Source organism: Eublepharis macularius, chromosome 18 (genome assembly GCF_028583425.1).
Source record: "Eublepharis macularius isolate TG4126 chromosome 18, MPM_Emac_v1.0, whole genome shotgun sequence".
Taxonomy (NCBI): Eukaryota; Metazoa; Chordata; class Lepidosauria; order Squamata; family Eublepharidae; genus Eublepharis; species Eublepharis macularius.
Genome location: NC_072807.1, coordinates 40297212 through 40320963, shown reverse-complemented (window position 1 = coordinate 40320963; position 23752 = coordinate 40297212). Strand labels below are relative to the sequence as shown.

Sequence of the window (23752 nt, the reverse complement as noted above, 5' to 3'; positions counted from 1 at the left end):
TCCTGGCCCAGATCCCGAACACTCTGCCATGAGGTTCAGCTGTCTTCTGGGAAGCTTGGAGAAGAACAGGCCAGCCCGCCCGTTTTCCAGCAGTATGCTGGGCTCTGCTGCTTGGCCAAAACTATACCCAGGTGTGGGCCTCTTGCAAGTGGAGGTGAGGAAAATGAACAAGGGATCCTGCAGCACCTTACAGAGATAAGAGCTGTGTAGCAGAATTCCCTTTGACGCAGGAAGGGCGCCTCAGTGGGTAGGGATTCCCCTCACTGTGAACAGGGGGACCCACATGCAGTGGTGCGCACGATGTGCAGTCTGTGAGGTTCCTATGCGAAGTTCACATGTACGGTGCAGGGACAGCAGGCAGCTGCAGGCAGCAAAGGGCGATTACACACTTTTCGTAGCTTTGCCAAGAAACTGAAGGCCTGGAGCAGGTGGGACAACCTTGGTCTCGAGACCAGTGCAAGCACACTTCTGTTAAGTTGTCAATGAGGATTTTTTTTCATATTTTGCAGTACTTTCTTTGTTCCAGTCTGCAGTGGGGCAGGCTGCAAGTAGTAGTGGAAGGAAGTGCCCAGCTCTCATTTTCTTCTCGATGGACTCAGTTTCTGTCTGCAGGAATCTTCTTTCATGAACGATTCATTATTTCCAACTTCAGGGGCTGCAGGGATTGTTTGGCAAGGTGACGAGCAGTTTGTCTCGGCTGGCCTTTGGCAAGCAGCTCAAGTTTTCCTTCCCACCGGAGTCTGGAGGAGGTCTGCTGCCCGCTCACAATCACACATCAGTGGCTGCAGGGAGGGGGTGTGTGAACTGTGAACCTGTCAGGTTAACCCAGGGAAAGTGTAGGTTTTCCATTGATAGCGTTCCACTGAAGGGCCAAAGTCTCTGGTGGAGAATTCTGGTGAGGAACAAATATGTGTAGGAAGTTGGAAGCAAGTTGGGTGCATTTATTCAAAGGCCCTTTCATGAGCTATAACTTTTTATAGAGCATTTTCCTCCACCCTCTGTCAGGCATGGCTCACAGGTTACCAGCTTGGGGGGCATTTGTCTAGGCCCAAGGGTCCAGGGGCCTGAGCTGAAGTTCGGCCAATCTCCAAAGGAAAGGCTGATGAGTGAGCAGTGGCCGTTGGGGGGGGGGGTCAGTGTGATCTGTTGAATGCCTTTTTGCCCCCCTTTCCTTCCTTCTGGAGCTCAGGGCAACGCACATGGGGGGTTTCCTACGTTACCCTCCTCGCAAGCTTAGTACAGAAGGCTGTGGCAAGGAGACAGAAGAGCCACGCAGGCCACTCTGAGGTCCCTGGATGAAAGGCCCTGGTCATACTCTGCCAGTCTGGGCAGAAAGCTCTCCCCAGCTCTTCTGCCCGTCATGGTGCTTTCTAGTCAGGGCACGTTTGCTTCACTGGGGTCAAACCTTACATAAACAAGCGGCCCCACTGGCAGTGGAGTCGCCCTGGTGGGGTGACGCATGTTTGAATTTAGAGGTGGAAAACATCCTGCCCACCTTAGGGCACCAGTTTTGTATGGGGCATGCTTTCTTAAATTTTGTCGAGGCTTCAGCCACTGAAGACTCTTCCTTCAGCTGTGGGAATGCCAGCTGAGAACTGTGTGACTGCAGCCACCTAGTGAAGTGACTGCCTGGTGTCTGGAAAGACAAGTCATGGGATCAGAGCTGGAAGGGACCTCCAGGGTCATCTAGTCTAACCCCCTGCACAACAACAGTATTCAATTTATATACCACTCCAAGACAACATAGCATCCACTTAGAGCAGTTTGCAAAGTGTGTTGTTGTTATCCTCATGACAATCCCTGTGTGAGGGGGGTGGAACTCAGAGAGCTCCAAGAAACTACTGACCCCAAGGTCACGCAGCTGCCTTCAAGCAGAGGAGTGGGGAATCAAACCTGGTTCTCCAGATTAGAGTCCTGCCACTCTTAACCACTACACCAAACTGGTTGTCAATGCAGGAAATTCACAAACCCCCCCGCCACACACACACTCTCTCTCTCTCCCTCCCTCCCTCTCCCTTTCCCTTTCCCTCTCCCTCTCCCTCTCTCTCTCAGTGACGCCCTGCTCCATGCCCAGACGATGGCTAAATTCCCTGGCCAAACTAACCTGGAGAAAATTGCTTCCTGACTCCAAAGTGGAGGAGTCTTTCTCCTCTGTGGTTGGGTGACGCTATCCTTGCTTTCCAAGTGTTGTGCTCCCTTCTGCTGTGGTTGTGTGTTGCCATGTCTGACTGCCTGGCTAGCACAATGAGAGAATGGGGAGCCTGCCTCTGCAAGGCCGCTGTCTCGGGGAAAGAATGAGGGCAGCAGGAAGGGGGACCTGATTTGGCCTGGGGAGCCGGGCAGAAGCAGCAAGGAATAGTGACCCAGTGACGGGTGGACAGAGCAACCCATTTTGCTTGCGTGTTGGTCGTGTCAGGGGAAGATGCTCCGTTTAGGCCACGGGGTACCTGGTTCAGGGATGGGGAGGCAAGCACTGGGTAGTGTTGGAGTGAAGAGACTGAGCGGTGGCCTTGGAGGTCCCCCATCTTGAGCATGAGTCCACGAGGCATCATTAGCTCCCAGCTGCATTAAGGAGAGGCGCAGCATCCCTGGCCTACCTCACAACATTGTTGTAAGAATTCCAGCAGCACAGTGTGTGTGAGAGAGAAATTACTACACAAATGTTGTGCTGCTCAGGACTGGGCCTGCTCTGAACTGGGCTGAACCAAACAGCAGGATAGGAGGCTACGGCCTGCTTCCCCATGGCTCCTTTGTCTGAGGCTTCAGTCAAGCTGGGATTTGCCAGCTCAAAGGTAAGGGTGGTGGGCGTACGGCCCCTGCCAAGCAGCCTTCAGCAACGGGCTGACCTGCAAGTTAGCACCCAGACGTTTGCCTTTGAAATCCTGTTACTTGGGAGTGAAATGCACGCTGTATTTACCAGGGCAGTGGCCACATTGCTGGGATTGCATGAAGATCTTCTAGAAGGAGATAAATAAAAAAGAGTCCAGTAGCACCTTTAAGACTAACCAATTTTATTGTAGCATAAGCTTTAGAGAATCACGTTCTCTTCGTCAGATGCATGGAGGGCAGAAGGACGAAGAGAACGTGATTCTCGAAAGCTTATGCTACAATAAAATTGGTTAGTCTTAAAGGTGCTACTGGACTCTTTTTTATTTTGCTACTACAGACTAACACGGCTAACTCCTCTGGATCTAGAAGGAGATAAAAAGCTTTCCGGAGTCTCGGCTGGAGGAAAACTTAGTAAAACGGCCCAGAACCTCCTGTGGGGAAAGGGCTGCCTCTTATCGGACGCTTGGATACAAACCAGCCGTTGTGCTTGCAAGCGCCAGCTGCATTTGGAACTGGGGAAGGCTCCCAGTTGTCTGTCGGCCAAGGCTGGGTCGTTGCTTCTAGAGAAGTGGGAACCCAGAAGTCATCTGGTGTGTATTTTCTGGCTTACTATAGTAGGGGGGTTAACAAGAGGGCAAAGGGCTGTGGAAGATCCAGAAGGCTCCGGAAGAGTGCCCTTGGGGCTGTTTGGCATGCAAACGCAGGGGTCTGCATCTGGGATAGTCTGTCTTTGCAGATACTGAGAGCTGTTTTGTGGTGACAGATCAGTTCCAAAAGTAAAATGGAGCTTGTCTCAAAAGCTTGCTATCCTGCCGCTCCATGGCTTGAAGTGGCTCAGGGCTGAGGGAGAGTTTTATAGAAGCCCCGAGAGCACCAGGAGCAGAGCTGGCCCCTTGGCTAGTAGAGGGAGACAGCCGAGCCGCCTTCAGAGTGAGGTGAGCTCAGCCCGGTGGCCTGTTTGAGCACTCGGCAGAAAAGCAGGGCCTCCGTGTTGGAAATCCATCCCTCGGGCACGCCTGGGCTTTGCAAGGTGGCACCAGAATCCCTACCAGAATGTGCCTTGCTTGCCTTGGAGACTTGTGAGAGAGGTGGGCTTAGTTGCCCTGGGAGCGTCACAGGGAGCGAGGCCCAGCAATGTTCTCTGGCTCCTGTGGTCAAGCAGCAGCTGTCTGGCCACTGAATAACAACAACAACAACATTCGATTTAGACACCGCTCTTCAGGGACAACTTAACGCCCACTCAGAGCGATGTGTTATTGTCCTCATGACAATCACCCTGCGAGGTGGGTGGGGCTGAGAGAGCTGATGAGAGTCAGGCCACCCTTAACCACTACACTGAGACGGGCAGGCCACAGGTGAGGAGGCTGGCAGAGCCTGTACTCCAGGAAGCGGGGGGGGGGAGCTGGAAGAGATGCCTGGGGAGGCCAGGAGCCAGATCCAGCCTCGGCCCCCCCTTGCCTCCCGTTTGCGGGGTCCTGGTAGCAGGACTGCTGAGAGCTCAGGGGCCCGGGGAGAGGCTGCCTTGCTGCACCTGTTGCCTCTGTGCCGGGTTGCCTTAACTCGCTGCCACCGTCCTTGTGATGAGAATGAGCTCCTTGTTCCTAAAGAGGGATGTCTGTGCTTTGTAGGACACTTTTCTTGTCCGTAGCCTGTTGTCTGTTTGCAGGTGGATTAAGTCTCTCTTGGGAAACTTCCCGTAGCCGGTTCGCTGCCAGGGACGACCTGTGAGCGACAAGGCAGGAGATGGCATGTTGTTCCTCCAGGCTTACTCCGCGTGTTTTGAGTCGAGTTTGATCCGAGGCCTCCCTGCCTGTGGAGAGACCAGGACTGCTGCAGGGGTGGAAGGAGGCGGGTCACACCCTGTGGTTTTGAGCAAGAGCCAGGGATGGAGCGCTTCCTCTGATGACCGCTGTTCTGTGAGCTGCCCTCCTAAGGCACAGGTAGAGGACTCGGCCCCTGCTTTCCTTTCTCAGGGCACGGAGATTCCTTCCTCCCACCCTCCCTTGCCGTCTGGGCCTACGCTCCAATTTAAATGGGTGTCCTTGCTCACTTCCAAGGCAGATCGGTGGTGGTGGTGGTGCTTGGGTCAGCTGCCGAGAGTTGGGGAATCCGTACCAGAGCTGCTCAGATGCCGCATCCCTAGAACGGCTCTCCCTGAAATGGGTGGGCTGCGTCTCTGTGGCAGGGTCCAGAGGAACATTAATGCAGAGCAGGCCCCGTCGGGAGATGGGAGGGCAGCCAGCCAGTTGGCCAAGTGGAGCTGGGCGGCACGGGGGCATTCCAGGCCCCCAATTCCAACCACTTCCCTTGATGAGCCGCAGAGGCCAAGAGAGCTGAGGTGGGCTGGGATCTCCAGTGGCAAGAGCTGGTCTGGAGCGGAGTAGGCTCAGTGGAGATGCAGAAAGAGCAACCTGGAAACCTGCAAAATGCCAGAAGGCTTTGATGTGGGGGAACTCAGGCAGTGCTGGGCGGCACAAAATGGGGCCGTTTTCTGTTGGAGTGTTGATGTCCTTGTATGGGGTGGGCTCAAGCGCATCTTTGCCCCCGCCGTGGTGCTTGGCCCAAGGCTGCAGTACCCGGTTGGTCAATTAACATGGTGAGAGTCCAGCATTGCATGGCTCCTGTGGAGTGCAGATGGGACTGGATGGCGCCAGGGAAAGCCCAGCATCAGAGCATCTTTCCACTGACCTTTGGTCACGGAACACAGTGTGCCACCCCTGGGCTTGCTTGGCCCCGGTGCTCACTTGGAGTCACTTGGCAGCAAGCAAAGCTTCAAGGAATTTTATTCCCACTGCCTAGTTGTGCCCACGGCAGACTCTGCTCTGTAATAACAGCAACAACATTCAATTTATATACCGCCCTTCAGGACAACTTTAACACCCACTCAAAGCGGTTTACAAAGTATGTCATTATCCCCGCCACAATAATCGCCCTGTGAGGTGGGTGGGGCTGAGAGAGCTCCGAGAGAGCTGTGACCAACCCAAGGCTGACCCAAGGTCACCCAGCTGGCTTCAAGTGGAGGAATGGGGAATCAAACCCGGCTCTCCAGATTAGAGTCCTGCCGCTCATAACCACTACACACAACTGGCTGAGAACTTGCAGCTCAGAGCCCCTACATGGCATGAAGGAGGTCCCAGGCTAGTCCCTAGCCTCGCCCATGGCGACCTCACAGGCTGCCAGCTAGTCAGAGGGCAGCATTGGGCAGGATGGACCAGTGGTTTGAGCCAAGGCCTCGCTGAATCCCGCACACCAGGGGCAGAGAGGTTCCCAAATAGTTTTTCAGATAAAACAACAACCAGCTTTCACAGGCTACTAAGGTACTTCCCAACAGACTGTTTTTCCGATCAAAGGGGTCTGACCTTTAGCTGTTTGGTGCCTCCCTGCCATGCACACGCACACACAGGTAGGAAAGCAATTGGAGGGGAGGGTTGTGATCCAGGGAAAGGGACAGCCCCTGCATGGATGTTGCACCAATGAAATGGGCAGTCTTTGCTGGCTGCTTTTCATTAAAATAAAGTCATTGAGAGGTTTACACTCATCTTCATACAATATCTGGTTTCAGGGGAGAGAGCCTTTATGTATCCGTAATGAATATTCTGAATCCTTAACGGGATTCCCCAGGGGCCTGAGCTCTCTTGGTAGCAGTCATTGTGTGGGCTTTGGCGAATCCCAAAAGGTGGCGTTGGATTACTCCCACTATTGCATACACTTCATAAACCGCCCAGTCAATTTTGATGTGAGTTGTGATGTGGTGCTCCACTTTCTCTCCCTCTGCCGCCCCGAGGACAGCTTCTCTTGGCTCTCCGCTGCCCACTGTTGCCCACCACGGGCCTCTTGCTCTGAGGTGAGGCATAATAAATGGAAAGTGGTCTGTCTTCCAGTGAAAGTCCCAAAGAAAACACAGAGGCTGGCCGAAAGCCACCTGAGGCGGAGGGAGCAGTGACGAGGCCAGGAAACTGGTTTGGCAGGACAAGGGGAGCTGGGGCTGGCTGTGCTGGCAGCCTAGCGGTGGGGACGAGTCCCGTGGTCTCCTGGGCCTTGAAAGGTGGTGGTTAAGTATTTATACCTATGCAGGCCCAGAAGGATGCTGGGTGCAGGATCCCAGTGCCATTCTGTGCAAAGCTGGCTCCTCTCCCATGGGCAGTTAGGGGAGGCAAGGCAGGGCCAGCCTCACGTTAAGCCTGCCTGAGGTGCTAGATTCTGGCATGAGCATTGCAGGGCCCCAAGAGGCCAAAGACTCGGCAGTCTTGTCCACCTTGTGCATCAAAGCATCTTGGGCTGCCTCTGTTCTGGCAGGAGCTGGTTGCGCAGGCAGGTGGGCAAACTTGGCCAGGAGTCTGGCATGGCCACACAACCTCGCCTGACTGGTTCCCCTGCTGGTCCTTCCTTTGGCCAGGGTTGGGCGGAGTGCGCATGTGGAACTGCTGTCCACTGTCCTTGAGGTTGGGCCCTGGCAGGTGAAGCTAGAAAACGCAGGGTAGGTTTTCATCTGGTATATCACCTGCTGCCTTGGTAAGGTGTCCACCTGGTTTATTTTTATTTATTTATTTATTTAATTCAATTTCTAGCCCACCCGCCCCACAAATGGGCTCAGGGTGGGTTACAACAGGCATAAATACAATTTACAGTAAAATCAAACAGCCACAGTACACATAAAATTTGCAGTTTGTGATCCCCAAGATGGCAGTCCTCATCCTTAACATCCACCCCTGCTGATTGTACACGGGCGAGAGGGGGGGGGGGAGGAAGGGAAGGGAAGGAGGGGGGCAACGTTCAGGTTGGATTGATTTGTCGGGGGGGGGGCGCAGGCATTTGACAGTGGATGTGCCTGGCACAGCCATTGGTCCTGGAAAATTGTTTCCATCTTCCCAAGAATTGTGGTGAGCTTGCCATTTCCTCGCTTCAGGTCTCTTGTCCACCTGCTTGTAACAGGCATCTGCAGGCGTCCTCCTCTGCCGCAGCTCAGGGCATTCCTCCTCCCCTGCTCTTGGCTGTTTTGGTTTGCTGGGGAATCGGAGCCCCTTTGACTTGATTGCTGCCAGCCCCTGAGCCTCCCTCACACCCCGAGCATTCCCTGCTTCTTGCGTAAGGGCCTGCCTCTTGCTCCCCTCTTTGAATGGCTTCCAGTGTGGGAAAAACCTGTGAGCACAGCTGGCAGCCTGGCTGAATGCTACTGGGCCCTTGTGTGCTCCCCCTGGCTTGTGGGACTGGCTATCCACCTTGTCTTGGAGGTAAGTTTAAAATGGAAGGAGGGTTAAATAAGTGGCGTTGGAAGGTCTCCTGCAATGCTGCTACCCTGGCAGAAAAGGGCTTTGTGGGTGAGGGCTGGCAAATTGGCAGGGTTGGCACAACTCATGGGGCTTGGGCTGAAACTTTGGTCTTGGTTGGCACCTAAGAATGTTTGCTTTCTTTGGTTGCTAAGCAACGGATTCTGCAGCCTGGAAATTTTTGTCCAGTTCTGGATGCACATGCCACTGAACACGTGCTTCCTTTCCCCACATTGTCTTGCAGAGCACCAAGAAGGGAAGTTGTCACAACGAAAGCAAGTGGCAAAAAGTGTCGTGTTTTGTTTTTCTAAAGCACTGGAGGTTTTTTGTTGCAATGCCTTGGGCTTTTTTACAGCCATGTACTTTTTAAAATGTTGTTTAAAAATAATGTGAGCCACTAAAATACTTGCAGCTGGGTTTTAATCCTTAGAAAATTGAATTTGAATGTGGATTCTGACACAGTGGTCTGGAAAGGAATTCCCAGCTGATCCGGAGGGAGCAGCTGATAAAACAGCTTAAAGGCTCCTTCCTGTAGCTCTTCTCACATAAGCAGTTCCAGGCGCAAGCAGACCTGCCAGTCACACAGCCCCCCTGGCTAGCAGCCGCCGAGCCAGAGCTGCCACAGAGTAGTCCCAACTGGTCGCCGAAGGGCCCCCCACCTTTCCTATGCCCCCTGCAATAAGCAAGGATGTGTGTGTTTGGACTTGTTTGCGGGGGGGGGGGGTGAACTGGTAATGGGGAGACCTGGGAACTCTGTGACTCCTCCCTGCTGGTTTTAATTTGAGGATAAAACATGTGGTTCTTGGCAGTCCCGGCAAGTTCATGCCATGCCTTTGGAGCCCTGTCTGTAAACTTTTGCCCTCAAGCCTCCACATGGGATTGGACTTGCTTCTTCCTGGAGCCATCCAGGGGCAGCAGCGCTGAAGGCTATGGGTTCCTATGGAGGCCTGTGGGGTTTGCCTTATGCTTGCTCTCTTTACAAAGATGCAGGCAGAGCCCGTTGATGAAGACAGGTAGACAAGCAGCAGATGAATTACAGGGGGGACTGCTGGGCAGGAGCAGCGCAGTGGCTTCGCGGGCAGAGAGTCCCGGGCTCAGTCTTGGGCATCTCCACTTAAAGAGAGCTTGGCTCTACATTTCAACCTGTCCCTTTTTTGTGGAAGTTGCCTGTTGTCTCCTCATCAGCTCCAGGGCCAACACAGCATTTTCTCAGGACGGATTCCAGACAAGTTTTCATGAGAGGGTGGAACAGCAAACTTGTGTGGAGTCCAGAGGAGTCTCCCTCCCCCTGTCTCACAGCCCTGGCCCTTGGAGACAGGAACCAGCCGGGATTCAACTGGGAAGGCGCTGGGGGTGGCTGGCCTCTCGTCTTTGCAGTGGGAATTTTCAGAGAGCAACAGGGAGGTTCATTCTGCCACTGGCTAAAGCCAGGTGCTGATAGCAAGAGTCCCGTGTGGCTTCTTCTTACAGTCTGTCTAAATCCAGAGGCGCACTTGTTGATCTCTTCCGAGGACGCTGGACCTGCCTCCTTGTGATTAGGCCAGAGGCATTGTTTCCGCGTGGTCCTCTCGCATAATAGCTGGAAGCTGGGCCACTGCTGCAAGACGCGATTGTGCGCAGAAAGGAAGCTGAACGCAGCAGGGAAGTCTGTGGCCAGCTGAGCAGTGGGACAGAGCAGTGGAGGCTGCTTCCTCCAGCTGTTGGCCCACCTGTTTTTTCCTCTTCTTGCTCGGCCAGTTGAGTATCCCATTGCTGTTTTTGGTCAGCACCCTGCAGGTGGGCCTGCTGCACTTTTCTTGCTGTGAAAGGGGAGCAGGTTGTGCATGAATGAAGGCAGGAGATGGGAAGGAATGCTGGGGCCAATGGAACTGGGAGACAATGAGGTAGATTCACACATGGTTGTGATGGACAGACTCCAGAACACCTGGTTCATGCCAACGGGCAGGGGGACTTCTAGCAACAGAGCAGAGAAGTCTGGGCACATCTCTTGGTAGTGTGGCACTAACTTGACATTGAACAATAGCGAGTGAAGCTGGTGTATGCTTGGAAAGAGTTTGCTGTTCCTTTGGCTGAGAGGCTGCCTTGGCCTTTGCTGCTATGCCAAGAATTCAGCCTCCTCCCACAGGCGTGGTGCTTCCATCTAGCTCTGAAATTATGGCATTCTTCCCCAGGTAGCATGGCTTTTTTAAAAAACAATTGCTGATTGAGGCACCCTTAATCTTGAAAACTCATGTCTGTCAGAGTTGGGTACCTTTTAAAATGTTAAACAACTGCGAAGAAAATAGCCGGTTATCAACAAATAGCATAATTGAATCGGGGCTTTCAGCTTTGGGAGAGAACAGCAGTTCTCCACCTCCCCTTTCTTTTGTTCACTTGAAATCAAATCACCAGCTGCTGAAGATAAGTTTTCTGGCCCAGACCCAAAAGCTGATACAGCAGGAAATGCCCTATCCAGTTAAATATTTTGTACAGTTCTGACCCAGGGATTGCCAAATTGCAGGCCTTGGTTGTTTGCTGAAGAAGTAAAGGGAGCAAAAATGGGGATTGGGCTGTTAGCGGGAGTGGAGAGCAGTGGGCCCAAGGTGTCCCTGAAGACCGCCCCTCCCATTCATGCGCACACACAAACATGGGCTATAAATTCACAGAGTAGTTCTTGGGTGGCGGTTGGCCAGCTGCAAATGGATGAGATGTGTCTGGCTTGCTTTTTTATGTGTCCGTCTTGGCAAACCCGAACCACTTCTGCAGAGCACCTAAGGCTTTGGGAGGGGAAGCTTGGCAGGGTGTTAGGAAAAGGTTGGGGACCCATCTCACGTTTCCTCTCTCCATTTTGCAGAGCGCAGACCTGAGAGGGTCATGGAGTCCTGTTTGGGCAATTTTAAGTGTGTGCAACAGCCACAGCATCAGTGTCGGGGGGTCCACTTGAGGCTTGCAAACAGTGAGGCCTCCAAGGCCGAGAACACCCAGAACTCAAAGGCAGGGTCTTACGGGGTCAGCATTCGGGTCCAGGGGATTGATGGTCACCCCTACGTCGTGCTCAACAATACAGAAGGGAATTCGCCTGAACACCTTTCGGCATCGGAAAACGGCCAGCGGGTTGCATCTCTGGCACTTAACAGAGCAGCACTGGATTCTGCTTCCACTCCTGAACTTGAGGAAGAAAATGATGAGGACAGCCAGTGTTTAGAACTGCCTGACGCATCTTCAGGGATGCTTCAAGGCGTAAAGCTGGCCAGTGCAGGTGAGGAAGAGAAGAGTGCATCCCATTTCAGTGCTGGTCCCCCTCAGCCCTCCAGCCTCTTGAATTTTCAGCGGCACCCAGAGCTTCTGCAGCCCTACGATCCTGAAAAGAATACTTTGAACTTGGATTCCTTTCAGACTTCTTTGTTCAGTAAATCCAAATCTGTTGCAGATGAAGAGAAACCTGACACCAAGCCTCGGAGCTCACCGCGAAAGCTGGTATCATTGGATAAAACAAGTCTCCAGTTTGCAGAACTGGCCAAAGCAAATCTGAAAACAGTGGATTTGAGTACGCTGACAGCTGGTCAGGACAGAAGCGAGCAGGAACCAGAAAGTGCCAGTGTCATAGACGGTCCTAATGGAGCGCACGGGTCACTTTCTTCTAGTGGTGGATCCACTTATGCTGTGAGTTCACCCACCTCTCAAGAAACGAGGAAATGCCAGCCCGACCTCCTCCCCTTCCGCAGACAAGATTCAGCGGGATCAGTACTGAATGGCTCTCGACGGTCATCAACTTCGTCAACTACTCCAACGTCTGCAGCTTCCTTGTACAAGTTCTTCTTAGATGACCAAGAGTGTGCCATTTACGCCGACAATGTTAACCGTCACGAAAATAGGAGATACATCCCATTTTTGCCTGGGACTGGCCGTGACATTGACACTGGCTCCATCCCTGCCGTGGATCAGCTTATTGAGAAGTTTGATAAGAAGGCTGGTCCCCCGAGAAGAGGCCGGCTGGGGATCAGGAGCAGAATTCACCCAGATGATCGTAAGCGGTCAAGGAGCGTGGACAGCGTCCTGCCCTCTGGCCTCCAAGTGAATTCTGATTGTTTCGATGAATGCAGTAAAGATCTGAGTAAATCCTCTGAGCGCTTGCAACTGCCACCCCAAGTAAGTTTGAAGAAGCCATTACCTCGAGATCGGAAGTCACCGTCTCTTGGGGATCAGATTGTCCCTCGGACGGTTGGTAAACTCCAGGCAACGCGTCGAGATTCTCACAGCAGCCATTTCAATTCCTTGCAGTATCACCAACAAAATAATCTCATGGGTGAGGACTTGGGTTGTAAGGCATCCACGCTTCCGCTCCAGACCAACAAAAGTGAAAAGAAAACCGTGACTTCCACTCTCTTGATATCAAACAGGATTGCAATGATTCCTGACTTGGGAGCAAAGAAAATTTCTGCAAAATCTTTTCCTTCTGCTTCAAATGCACAGGTAATTTGCAGGAATGCGGTATGTTGGCTTTCACCAGGGCTGGGGTGCAGAATTTCCAAGATACAACACTTGCAAATGTGAAATGAATGGTCAGTTGCAGCTCAGCCCTTAGGGCAGAGAGACTGTGGTATGAAATGTTTGTGTGGGGGGGAAGGGTTCAACTGAACTCCATCCTCTGGGGAGGATATTTTGTTCAGATAGAGCAGATGTTTTGATGTTCATATTAGAGCGATCTCTGTTCCCAAAGCAAAATATCAAATAAGAGGAGCTGGATGATCTCATCTAACCCCAGGGCCAACACAGAACTGTCTGTCAACTTTCTTTTTTCTCCCTTCCCCAGTCATTTTTTAGGGATTTGGTGAAGGATCTGGGATCTCTCACAGTGTGCAAAGCTTAGCGTTGAGGCAGTTGCATCCTCAATGACACTGCAAAGGATTCTGGGCCAAGCCCTGGGATCCCACGGTGCAAGCACCAAAGGCCTGTTTGTGGCAAAGGCCAGCTGGATTTGAGAGGCCCCCTTCCATGGGCGCCTGACCAGTTCCTGTATGTCTCTTTCTAGGCAACGCCTGATTTGCTGAAGGGCCAGCAGGAACTTGCGCAGCAAACCAATGAGGAAACTGCCAAGCAGATCCTCTATAACTACCTCAAAGAAGGGTGAGTAATGTGGAACGACAGCGGGAGTGGCGTTGGGATTGAGGTGGGCATAGCCCAAGGCCCTCTGGGTGTTCAGGTCCTCAAAAAAGGTGGCTCTCCCTTGGGGAGTTTCTCAGAAGCTCCATCTTTGTGCTTGACTACTGCTTTGATGGTTCCATTGCAGACTTGGGCGGGGGGGGGGTGTCAGTTGCAGGCCTTATTAGTATATCTGCTGGGCTGTCTGTTTTGGTGCCACTTTTTTATTTTCCATGGTTTTTTGGTAATTGAATTTTGCTCTTGCTGCGTTCTAGATTTGTTTCTAAATGGGATATTAGTATTTTAAATCAAGAAACATGCACTGCTGTCTTTCTCGGCTAGCAAATGTTGGTGCTTGAACTTGTTTCCATAAGAAGGCGCTCTTGGAGGCTGCTGGAGGAATTGGGAGCTTGGCAAGTGGCAGCAGCAGGCCCCAAGTCCTCGCCCTGCTGGCTGACATTGTTCATGTTTTAGAAGCAGCGAAAATGATGACGCAACAAAGAGGAAGGTCAACTTGGTATTTGAGAAAATCCAGACTTTGAAGTCTCGAGCAGCTGGGAGCACGCAGGTAACTCACACAGACACAGCCATGTTGTGTCGCTGTGAAAGAATTGTTAGTTTCATCCAGACTTGGGTTGTTGGTGGAAGGAAGAGTTATTAGGGATGGTGGAATGCACGTGGAGCGTTGCCTGAGCTGAGCAGGGGCTCTCCTCTTCCTTTCCAAGCTAGGAAACGTTCCGTAACCCACCCATCCCCAGCTTGTGCAAATCCACATGTACTTTAGAGCACTACGTTGTGCCGGTTACACACGCTACTTTCTACTGGGAACAATTGAGCACAGATGGCTGAGACTAGTCCTGCACCTTCAGACTTGGCTCTCTGGGGAGGCCCACGCTCCCCCAGAAAGGCCATGAAAAAATGAAAAAACTTCTGGCTGCATGCTGGGAGTCTGGCTTGTGTTCTGCTGTGCTTCTGTCCCGCAGCCACAGGCCCCCCCAAGCTGTCCCTGGTCCCTCGCCTTCCCCCCACCCCTTTTGTTCTGTTTCCAGACCCCCTGGCCTTAAGCACTCTCTTTTGTGCTGTAATTTATCTTAGTTCTTTTTCTTAAAAAGACAATCTGTTCCACCATGTTAAGTCAGATCCAGTAAGGTGTTAACAAACTAACTCATGTTATTTTAACTGCAGGTTTCCGATACTTCAGCTGAAGTCAAAGCACTGGTGGAACAGAAGGAGAGATTGGAAAAGGAGGTTTTGGAACTACAGAGAGCTCTGGATCTTGGGGTCAAGGTAGGGGCTCTCCCGTTGTAACAAGAAGGCCAAAGCACTCTGAAGCTCTACGGCTCATGCCTGTAGTGGAAAATACAGCTTGTTTCAGAGATTCCTCCTGCTGATCGCTGGGTCATCTAGGACCACTCTGAGCAGGCAGTGGCTTTCCAGGCCGCAGGCAGAGAAAAATCTCTCACCGCTTGCAGTCTGCAATCCTGTAATGGGACTGAAGCTGGGGCCTTCTGCGTGCCAGTCAGGTATCTGCTCATGGAGCCCACAGCCTTTTAGGCTCAGGATAGGTCAGTGCTCTACCTATGCTTAATCGAAGGTGCCCGGGCTCAAATGTGGCCAGGCATGACCCCCCCCCCCCCCACACACACACACACTGAGTTGCAGCCAATGCTGGTTGGCTATCCTGTATCAATGAATCCCGTTGACATGGGCAGAAAATGCAGAGACGCCAACAGCAGCTTCAGTGGTGCACTTGCTGCCTGGTGATTTGGACTCGAGTTGTCTGCACGCTCCCAGGCCGGGTCCCTCTAAGACACACCTGCCAGGAGCAAGGTTGCCATAAGCATTGCAGCAACCAAAGCTGAGCCTGCAGAGTTGCACCCTTAAACGGATTCCTCTCATTTTGAAAAATCTGTCTCTTGTGCCTGCCAGGGTAAGACACCTGTTTGCTTTCAAACATCACATTCTCCAAAATGGTCCCTAGAATGTCATCTTTAAATGGGTCCCTTAGCTGGGAGGCTGACCTGACCCTTTCTGTGTTTGCACAGTTCTGGGATTGGGGGGGGGGCAGGGAAACAAACACCACCACCACCTCCCAGGTTTTTGCGTTCCGTTGGCACAACAAATTTTTGATGCTCCCTATTCAGAATCAGCAGAATATCAAAGGAGAGAGAGATGCAACGAGAGCGGAGCTGAAGTTGCTGCAGCGGCAGCTTCAAGAGACTCTGGAGCAGAAAGAAGCCTTCCGCAAGCGTGTCGAGGAGAGCGAGAAGGACCTCCGGCAAAGCATCGAAGAGTGTGTTGTGTGCTGCATCTCCCCCCACCCCCTCTGTGGTTATTGTTCTCCCCTTAAGAATGACTCTAGAATCCCACAGACCCGATCTTGATTTCTCTCTCTTGGTACCAAGTCCAGTAGAATCCTGGGCTATGGCAAACCTGCTTTCCTCTTTCAAAACGCCTTTATTCTTGGTCATTAGGTGCTTCTCCTGCTACTGCCCCCTCCCCCTCCTCCCTCACTTTCCGCCAGCACCGGCTGCCCCTTCCTGAGCAATGCCAGCCCTCAGTAGAGCCAATTACAGGAAGAAATCTTGCTTGGGGCTCGCATCCTTTTGGCTGGCTACAGCAAGCCCCTCTGGCTCCAGTCAGAGACGTCCTGCTCTCCTGACCATCCTTGTCGGTGATGAGTCAACAGGGAGATCTCTTTCAAAGGCAGTGCCAAGCTGGTTGCTTCTGCTGCTGTTCCTGAGCTTTCCCCTGCAGCCTCCCGGGTGCACAGCTGCTCGCTTCCTCTTTGGCTGGGGTGGCCGCATTGCCTCACCTCTTCTGTCCTCGGCCTAGTTAGGGAAGGAGGATCAAGTAGACGTCTGCCTGAGTTTTGGAGGGGGGGAGGAGAGAGCCTGGGGAACTGACCTCCACAATTCCCAAGCTGATTGCTTCCACTGCAGCTGACCCGGCCCTTTCTTCCAGGAGTATGAGTTGCATCGGGAGGGAGCCCACCAGCAATGGCGCTCTTGCTTCTGGCATTCTGGGTGGCTGCTGGGCCCCTTCTGCCCAGGGATATGCAGTCCTAGGAATGGGCTGCATGGAGGGTGGAAAGGAGGGGTGGGGCCCCTGCTTGGCAGAGGAGAGGGGGCACTTTCTGTGTTCTGTGGCTGTCTTGCTTTGCTGCAGGGGTTAGAAACCGAGGCTTTTCCACCAGTGTTTAGTGAAAGGCTGGAATTTTCTTCTCTGCTTGCACCATCATTCTTTCTGTTTGTTGTTATTACCACTGTAAAAAGAGAACTCTCAGAGCCACTGCTGCCAGCAAAACTTTGCAGTAAAACATCCCATGGCATTGAAAATAAAGCAGTAATCAATTACAGCTGCAGCCACAGTGGCCAAAAATGCAAGTGAATAAAATGCATCTTCTGGAGTGCTGGGAGATAACTGGTTATGTGCCCCCCCCCCTTTGGCTTGAGAGGTTCAGAGGGGGAAGGAGGCACTCTGGAACGGGCTGCCCCCCCCCCCCGCCCACGCTTACGTTTCTTTCTTTCCCTCTTGAGGCTGTTCCAAGTGAAAATGGAGAGGGAGCAGCACCAGACCGAAATCCGGGACCTGCAAGATCAGCTCTCAGAGATGCACGATGAACTGGATGCAGCGAAGCATGCTGAGGGCGGGGAGCGGGGGCTTCTGATTGAGGTGAGCCGCAGCAGTGCAGCAGTTGCCGCAGCCGGCCCTGGAAAGGTTGCCCGGCAGATCCCCGGGAGATTAAAATTGGCTTTCAGGAAGTGCTTTTTGTTTCATGCGCAATCGGAGAAATCGGCAGCGACCCTGATTCTGGGTAGCTCTGGGCTTGAGTGATGTGTGGCCACTTGGAATGCCCTTTTTTGAGGAATGCCACTCATGGAAGAGGCTGAGGGTTTTTTACCTGAGGAAGAAATTCTGTAACTCTTTGGGGGTGGGTGGGTTCCCCCTGGTGGGTGTGTAAGAACTAAAAGTCTAGGAAAGCTCCAACATAGTGACCATCAGGAGAGACAAATCAGGCTTTTGCAGGCTGCAGTGCCAAGCGCTCTCCTGCCTTTAAGATTCGTCGCCACTCAAAGAACTGTCTGGTTTGATCAGAATTTCCAGAGGATGGCCAGGGGGGTATCTCTGGGGTCAGGTGCTAAGAAAAGTAGCAGGGACAGTTTTTTCCTGATCACCCCCTCCCACCCCCACGCATAGAAAAGGGCTGGGGATCCCACATTTTCTCCCTGCGGGGAAAACAGCTGGAGATGATTTTACATTTTCCTGTGCTCTCCCCATTCACTTCTGCAGGTTGCAAAATGGCAGCAGCTCTGTGGCTGTAGTTAGGTGGTTAAAAGGTCAGGAGATGCTTCACTCTCCTGAGCTGCATCTGTTCTCTTTGGTTTACCTGCCTTCTGCCCTCAGCAAGGCCCTCTAGTTTGGGCTGGAGCAAGGATTGAGCCAAGACAGATGCGCGGCCGGCACGGGTGTGGAAAGGCAGAAGGCAGCTGCCTATCGGGAGCTTGCTTGCCAGTCGCCAGGGCTGATGTGCCTCAAGAGGGCTCCAAGGTCTCGGCGTGGACAGTCCAAGGTGGCTCACCCAGAGCCGGGGGTCTAGAAATGCTTTCTGAAGGGCTCTCGCCACTGAATGCTGCCACCATTTTGTCTCTGTCCCCGGTGGGCCTAGGAGCTGATGCAACTGAAGGAGCATCTTGAAGCCGTCCTGATGGCTAAGGAGCAGCAGGAAGAGGTCCTGAGGAAGCGCGAGCGGGAGCTGACAGCCTTGAAGGGGGCCCTGAAGGAAGAAGTCTCCACTCACGATCAGGAGATGGACAAGCTCAGAGAGCAGCAGGAGGGAGAGCTGCAGGCCCTGAGGCAGAACTTGGCAGAAGCAGTGGAGGTCAGTGCAGTCCCTGTGCTGGCAGCTGAAGCCCAGTGGCGCTGAGGTGGGGCAGGAGGGAACCACGGGTGCCAGTCCGTAACTCATGGCCAGAAACTGCCTTCTCTTCCTTCCGCTCCTTCTCAGCACTGTGTGACTCTTGCCTCCTCACGGGCAGCGGCCAAGGGCCTTGCGTGCCATTCCCCTTCCCGTGCGCTGAGGCCCAGCCCCGAGTCTTGCTTTCTCTGCGTCTCATGTGTAGTTGTGCTACTCGTGCTGTGGGTCTTGACGTGTGTCTGTTGAGTTGCCAGCACGTCTTTCAGCCTGTTGTTTGTTGGGCTGGACTGCCTCCCCCCTCCAGTGCTGATTCTCATAGGAGGGGTACTGCACACTTCATACCCATCTGCCTTATTCAAACTAAAACCACCAGATTGGGGGGGGGGGCGTGGGGGGGGACTTGTAGAGAGGCAGCACAAGCACTGGCAAAACAGTTTGTTTATGACTTGGGAATCGACGGCGCGGCTCAAATTCAACCCCCTGAACTGTCTTTCAAAGGCGTTCTGTAATTGACTGTTTTTCGTTTATGGAGCTGCAATTACAAATGAGGAGGAATGAAAGAGGGGCTTGTTTGAAGCAACAATGATACAGTCTGGGGGGAAAGATGCCAGCTGGGTCTGAAGGGGGCAGTTACCAACACCCACTCTTCGTTTCCCAGCAGGACTGGCCTTAAGGGGTGGGGGTGGGGGTCTTAGGGGTCTGAATTTGCTCCCACCTCTCTTGGCACTGGGGGCTTGTCTTGGCACGGGTCAGACACCTCCATCTTCCCTGACCTAAAGTGATTCCAGGAAATGGGAATAACTTGGAGCCCCCCAGTAAAGCCAAGGAGGTCCAGGACTGGCAAATAGCAGCTCTTGGGGCTCCTCCAGCTACAGTGTGTAGGAATTCCTGCACTTAGAGAGCAAAGGGTCATCCTCTGAGCAAAGGGTCATCCTCAAGGCTTATCCTGCCTAATGTCACAACCAAACAAGACTCCTTTGGGTTGCAGCTGGACTTGAAGTCGACCTGCAGCAGATCAAGGGGAAGGGTGCTGTTGGAAGGAAAGGGATTTCCCTGTCTGTTTTGTATGCTGTACCCCGATGCTCACCTCTCTGCTTGACTGGAATCAGCCAGTTGAGAAAGACATATTATTTTTCTAACAATGTTCAATATGGGCCCCTTGCGAATGGAGAGACGGCATGCAGCCCCCACCCCACCCCAGGACAGCTTTATCTGCATCCCATATGGCTGCCCTTTTCTTTAAGGCACCTTCTAAAAACCACCCATGCTCACCCTTTTGCTCACACCGTTCGGATCATTCAGGATATTATTAAACTGCGTAGGATTATCAACATGTTCAGTCTTCACCTTTTGTATTGCTTCTATCCATTTTAGCTGCAATCTCCATTCACAATTCTCTTTTAATCTCTCCTTATCCTTATGTGGCAGTGGTGGGGCACCAGTTGTTAGCAACATCATGGAGAACAGAAAATGCCATGGTTTTCCCTGTGTAGTGCCAAGATTGAGTGCTGCCCTTGGGAGAAAAACAGATCTGGGCTTTGGAGCAGTTCCCCCTGGGGGCTTTTGCCTCTCCCTTTGGGTTCAGTGCAGGAGAACTTCCCACTGCCGGGTCGGGCGTCTGTGCTAGGTGACTGATGGGAAGGGCTTTGTTTGGACACTCTGCTTTAGGCACCCAAATCTTTGTTTTTTTGTAGTTTTGACCCTGCCACAACAAGGTCCTCTTCCCCCACCCAGTCTAGTTTTTCTTGTTACAGTAAGGAAGCAAGCCCAGTGCTTCCCTGTGACAACAGCTCACTTCGGTGGGATGGAAGCTCTTGTTTGTTGTGTAAAGCCTAACAAGTCCACAGGTTGGGGTCATGGCAGTAGGAACTCAGCCTGTCCCATGAGGCTTGGGCAACTCTAGGGATGCTAGTTAATATTCTACTTGATTCTTTTGACCTTGGCAGCATTGCAGAGCCAGGCAAACGAGTGGCTAAGAGGATCGCCTGGCACCGAAATAACCGCTTGTTGAGAAGTTAATCCCTTTCTCAGCGCCTGCTTCTCTTGTCCACGTAGGTGTGCGGTGCTGGTTCCTGTGCACACTGGAAAATGGACCTCTTTGTTTAGCACAGCAGTATATGCAGAGTACAATGCAGCTTTCTGCTCAGTTACTAATTGAGCATAATGCAATCGAGTCCATTTTCATTCGAACTCTGCATGTTTGTTCCCACCTGGATGTTCATCACTTGATGGTGTCTGCACCAATCACAGATTCTACCTCAGTTGAAAGTACTTTGATCTCACCTAAGAGGCAAGACTCTTTGGTGGAGTCTGTTCGTACATGCATCTTAGATCCAGAGGAGTTAGCCATGTTAGTCTGTAGTAGCAAAATAGTGGATTCCAGTAGCACCTTTAAGACTAACCAACTTTATTGTAGCATAAGCTTTCGAGAACCACAGCTCTCTTCATCAGATGCATCTGAAAAAGAGAGCTGTGGTTCTTAAAAGCTTATGCTACAATAAAGTTGGTCAGTCTTAAAAGTGCTACTGGACTCTTTACTATTTCGTACATGCAATTGCCAGTCACAGCTACAGTTGAAATGTCGGTGATATGCGAGTGCTACAAATGAACCAGCCCTCCGTTCCATGGTGATGGATTTCAGTAGCAGAATTTGTTTACAGTGGACTACTTCTACACTGACTCCCCAGCTGCCGTCCCTTTCTGTGGTGCTTTCACAAGTGGACCCTCCTTATTGTATTGCCTCCCCTCAGCTCACTTAAATCTGGTTCACATGTGCGTGCCTTCTGTGATTTTTCCCCCTCCCCTGGTTGCTCAGCCCTTGGTGACTCACAGCTGAATGTGTGAACAGAGTGTACTGGGCCAGGAGACCTGACCCAGGATGCCTTTCAAGTTCCATCTTGATATTTGATGTCACCCGTTCACACATGGCAGTCTTCACTGCCCTCCTAAGCACATTAACTTGAAGTGACACCCAAGCTGTGTGCTTCCTGGGCCACTTCGGCTCAGAACGGGCTGCTCTTGCAGAGTTTGATCCGAGGCAGCCTGGACGATGCAGTAGAGCCGCCTGGCCTTCAGCTGCACCCTAATAGGGAGCGATACAGTGCCCGAGCTCCTGTGAATTACTCAGCCCCCACCGCCTGCGATTGGCACACCTTTTGCCAAGTAGGCCAAGCATACAGCACTCTGCTCCCGAGTGAGCGCAGCACGTAGCCTCCCCCTCCCCGGACCTCAGCAGCTGAAGGCCAAATTCAGACTGGCTCCGCTGGTGATAGGAGCCGCATGACAGATGGGAGGGGGCTTGAGAGGAACAAAGAGGGGCTCAGGTGAGCTGTGGCTGCATGAACTTTGCTTCTGCTGTTTACAAAGATAAAAGCAGCCAAGGAAATGCCTGCCCAGAGAAGCCACCTTTCACTGTGCTGAGGTGCCAGGGGGACAAGCCCCACCCCTCCATAGGAAACAGGCTGTGGCCCATGAAAGGGAAGGCCGTGGCAGTGCAGGGGCACCTGAAGACTCCTGCGTTTGCTGCAATGAACAACCTGACAGCTTCTCTGGGCTGAACCCCCCAATAGCCGCTGCTGCTCCTCCTCCTCCTCAGTTGTCCCCTCTGGCTTGACCGGCGCTTGTCTTGTTTTCCTGAGTGCAGGAAAGGCTTGTTTGGGCGTCAGCTGTCCAGACAGTGACATTCTTATATCCAGTTACAATAACCAGCTTATTTCTCATCCCACATTAAGTCTGTTCAGAACCTTCATCAACAAAGTCGCAGAGAACAAACTGCTCGGTGCCTCTGGGCTCGTCCAGCCTGTACCGGCCTGTGAGGAAATGAAGAGTTCACTTGAAACTTGGCAGCCGTCACAAAGGGATCACAACCGGCTGGTAAAGTTTAGCTCGATGTAGTGTTCAGCCAAGCTGCATTGCTGTAGCAGACCGGAACTGGCACGCTGGAAATGTCTGCTCAGAAGCAGCTACTTTTGAGATGACACTTCAAGAGGAGATAGTAATTTCAGCGTGGTGCTGGCGATGCAAAAGCACTCTCCTAGGGACGTTGCATGCCCACAGCAGCTCAGCAAAACTCGGCTGCAACCCATGCAAAGCAGCTCCATGTCCTGGGAAGCCAGTCTGCATGTGCAGCAGCCCAGAGCCAGTGAGATGCTGGGCATGTGCAGAGACCTACATGCAAGCACCTTCACTTCACGGGCGTTGCATTTTACTCAGACTGTAGAAGCAAGAGCTGAAGCACCAGAGGTGGGGGAAATTCACATACAATGCCTTGTAGCAAAAGACAAGAAATCTCTAGTTTAAGTCTCCAGAGACAAGGGACTGCACTGTGCGACTGGGAACGAGTGCTCCAGGCTGCCATGTCAGAATTCACTGCATACTGGGATGCAGCCCAGGACTGCACTGCTCCATCAGCGCCCCTACAAATATCACTTCCCCAAGTAGCCCCTCTGCTTTCTTGTATGGTCAGTCCGGCTCTGCCGTTGACTCCCCTTCCGTGACTTGAGGGCAGGTAAGCATGCTTTGTGAGCTGCACAAGTGATGTCCAGCCAGGCTGCTGTCCTCCCCTCCTGCTCCTCCTCGAGCAACTTGGGCTCGGGATTTTACTGAGAATGGAACCAGTGAAGTTCCAGGCCTAGCAGGCTGACCCTTCAGGGCTTTGCTTGCTTCTTTGGACACTTTGAGCATATCTGAAGAGAGCGAGAGAGCACAAGCAGGTAATGCCAGTCTTTGTACAGAAGGAATCTCGCCCAGCCAGTTCTGTTACTTGTATTCTGCAGTAGGTGTTGACGCAAGGAATCGCACATTAACTCTTGGAAGAGCTGCTCTCAGTTCCAGCACCAGGCCTTGTTTAAATACCCTGCAGCTGGCATTGAGGCATCCTGAAAAAGCACAATGTGGCTGTGCTACAGACCACGGCGTGGTGTGCATCGTGGGCCTGCATCATTCCTGCCATAACTAATCCCAGCTGGCTAGGAAATGGTTGTGCCGTGCTCCAGGGAGATCTAGGTCTCTGTATCATACAGGACATGGGAATTTCCAGCACTCTTCCCCCTGCCCCCCTCAGGCCCATATGTCTGTCCCCTGCTCAGATCTGCTTTCCTAAGGCTCCAGTGATCAGAATCTCTCAGGGAAACCATCAACTGCTCCCCTCCCCTATTCCCTGCTGTGCAGGAGTCCCTATTTTAAAGTGTCAGGTTTTTAAAAATAACGTATTGTATTGGTTTAAACTATTAATTTAGAAAACTGGATGAATTTGCCTCAAGCAATCTTCTGGGTGCTGTGTAGAAGTGATGACAATGGTTGCTGCAATGGAGAACTTGGATGTGGGAGTTGAATCTTGTGAATATTTTAAGTCAAAATCACGCATTCCAGAGTATTTCCAGTGATGTTCAAAGATGATGAGCGGGCCCTGACTGATGATTTGGGATGGGTTGAGTTTTTCGTACATAAGGAACCATCTGTTTGGATTCCCTTTTTTTAAAACCCAGAATCTTTGAAAAAGAATTCAGAGAGATCATTAAGGAGTGGTTGATTGTGTGTGTCTTGCAAAAAATGTGAGTAAAACAGTTGGCAATTTAATTTTCAGCTCTGAACTTCATCTCTGTAAGCTTCAGATTAT

General features: G+C 52.2%; 1 protein-coding gene across 6 annotated transcripts in view; it reads left to right on the top strand.

The window, feature by feature from the left end:
- The window catches only part of CGNL1 (cingulin like 1), a 47393-nt gene that overhangs the window by 3791 nt on the left and 19850 nt on the right, over positions 1–23752 (top strand). For 3 of the 6 annotated variants that reach the window (XM_055002371.1, XM_055002368.1, XM_055002367.1), the window contains exons 2-8: positions 10930–12548; positions 13108–13202; positions 13692–13785; positions 14403–14504; positions 15362–15510; positions 16757–16892; positions 17887–18099. In XM_055002371.1, the coding sequence (XP_054858346.1) occupies positions 10950–12548; positions 13108–13202; positions 13692–13785; positions 14403–14504; positions 15362–15510; positions 16757–16892; positions 17887–18099 (2388 nt within the window). In that variant the 5' untranslated portion in view covers positions 10930–10949. Of the gene's footprint in view, positions 1–4634; positions 4770–10929; positions 12549–13107; positions 13203–13691; positions 13786–14402; positions 14505–15361; positions 15511–16756; positions 16893–17886; positions 18100–23752 lie in introns of those variants that run through there. The other 3 variants (XM_055002370.1, XM_055002372.1, XM_055002369.1) reach the window with 3 other exon arrangements.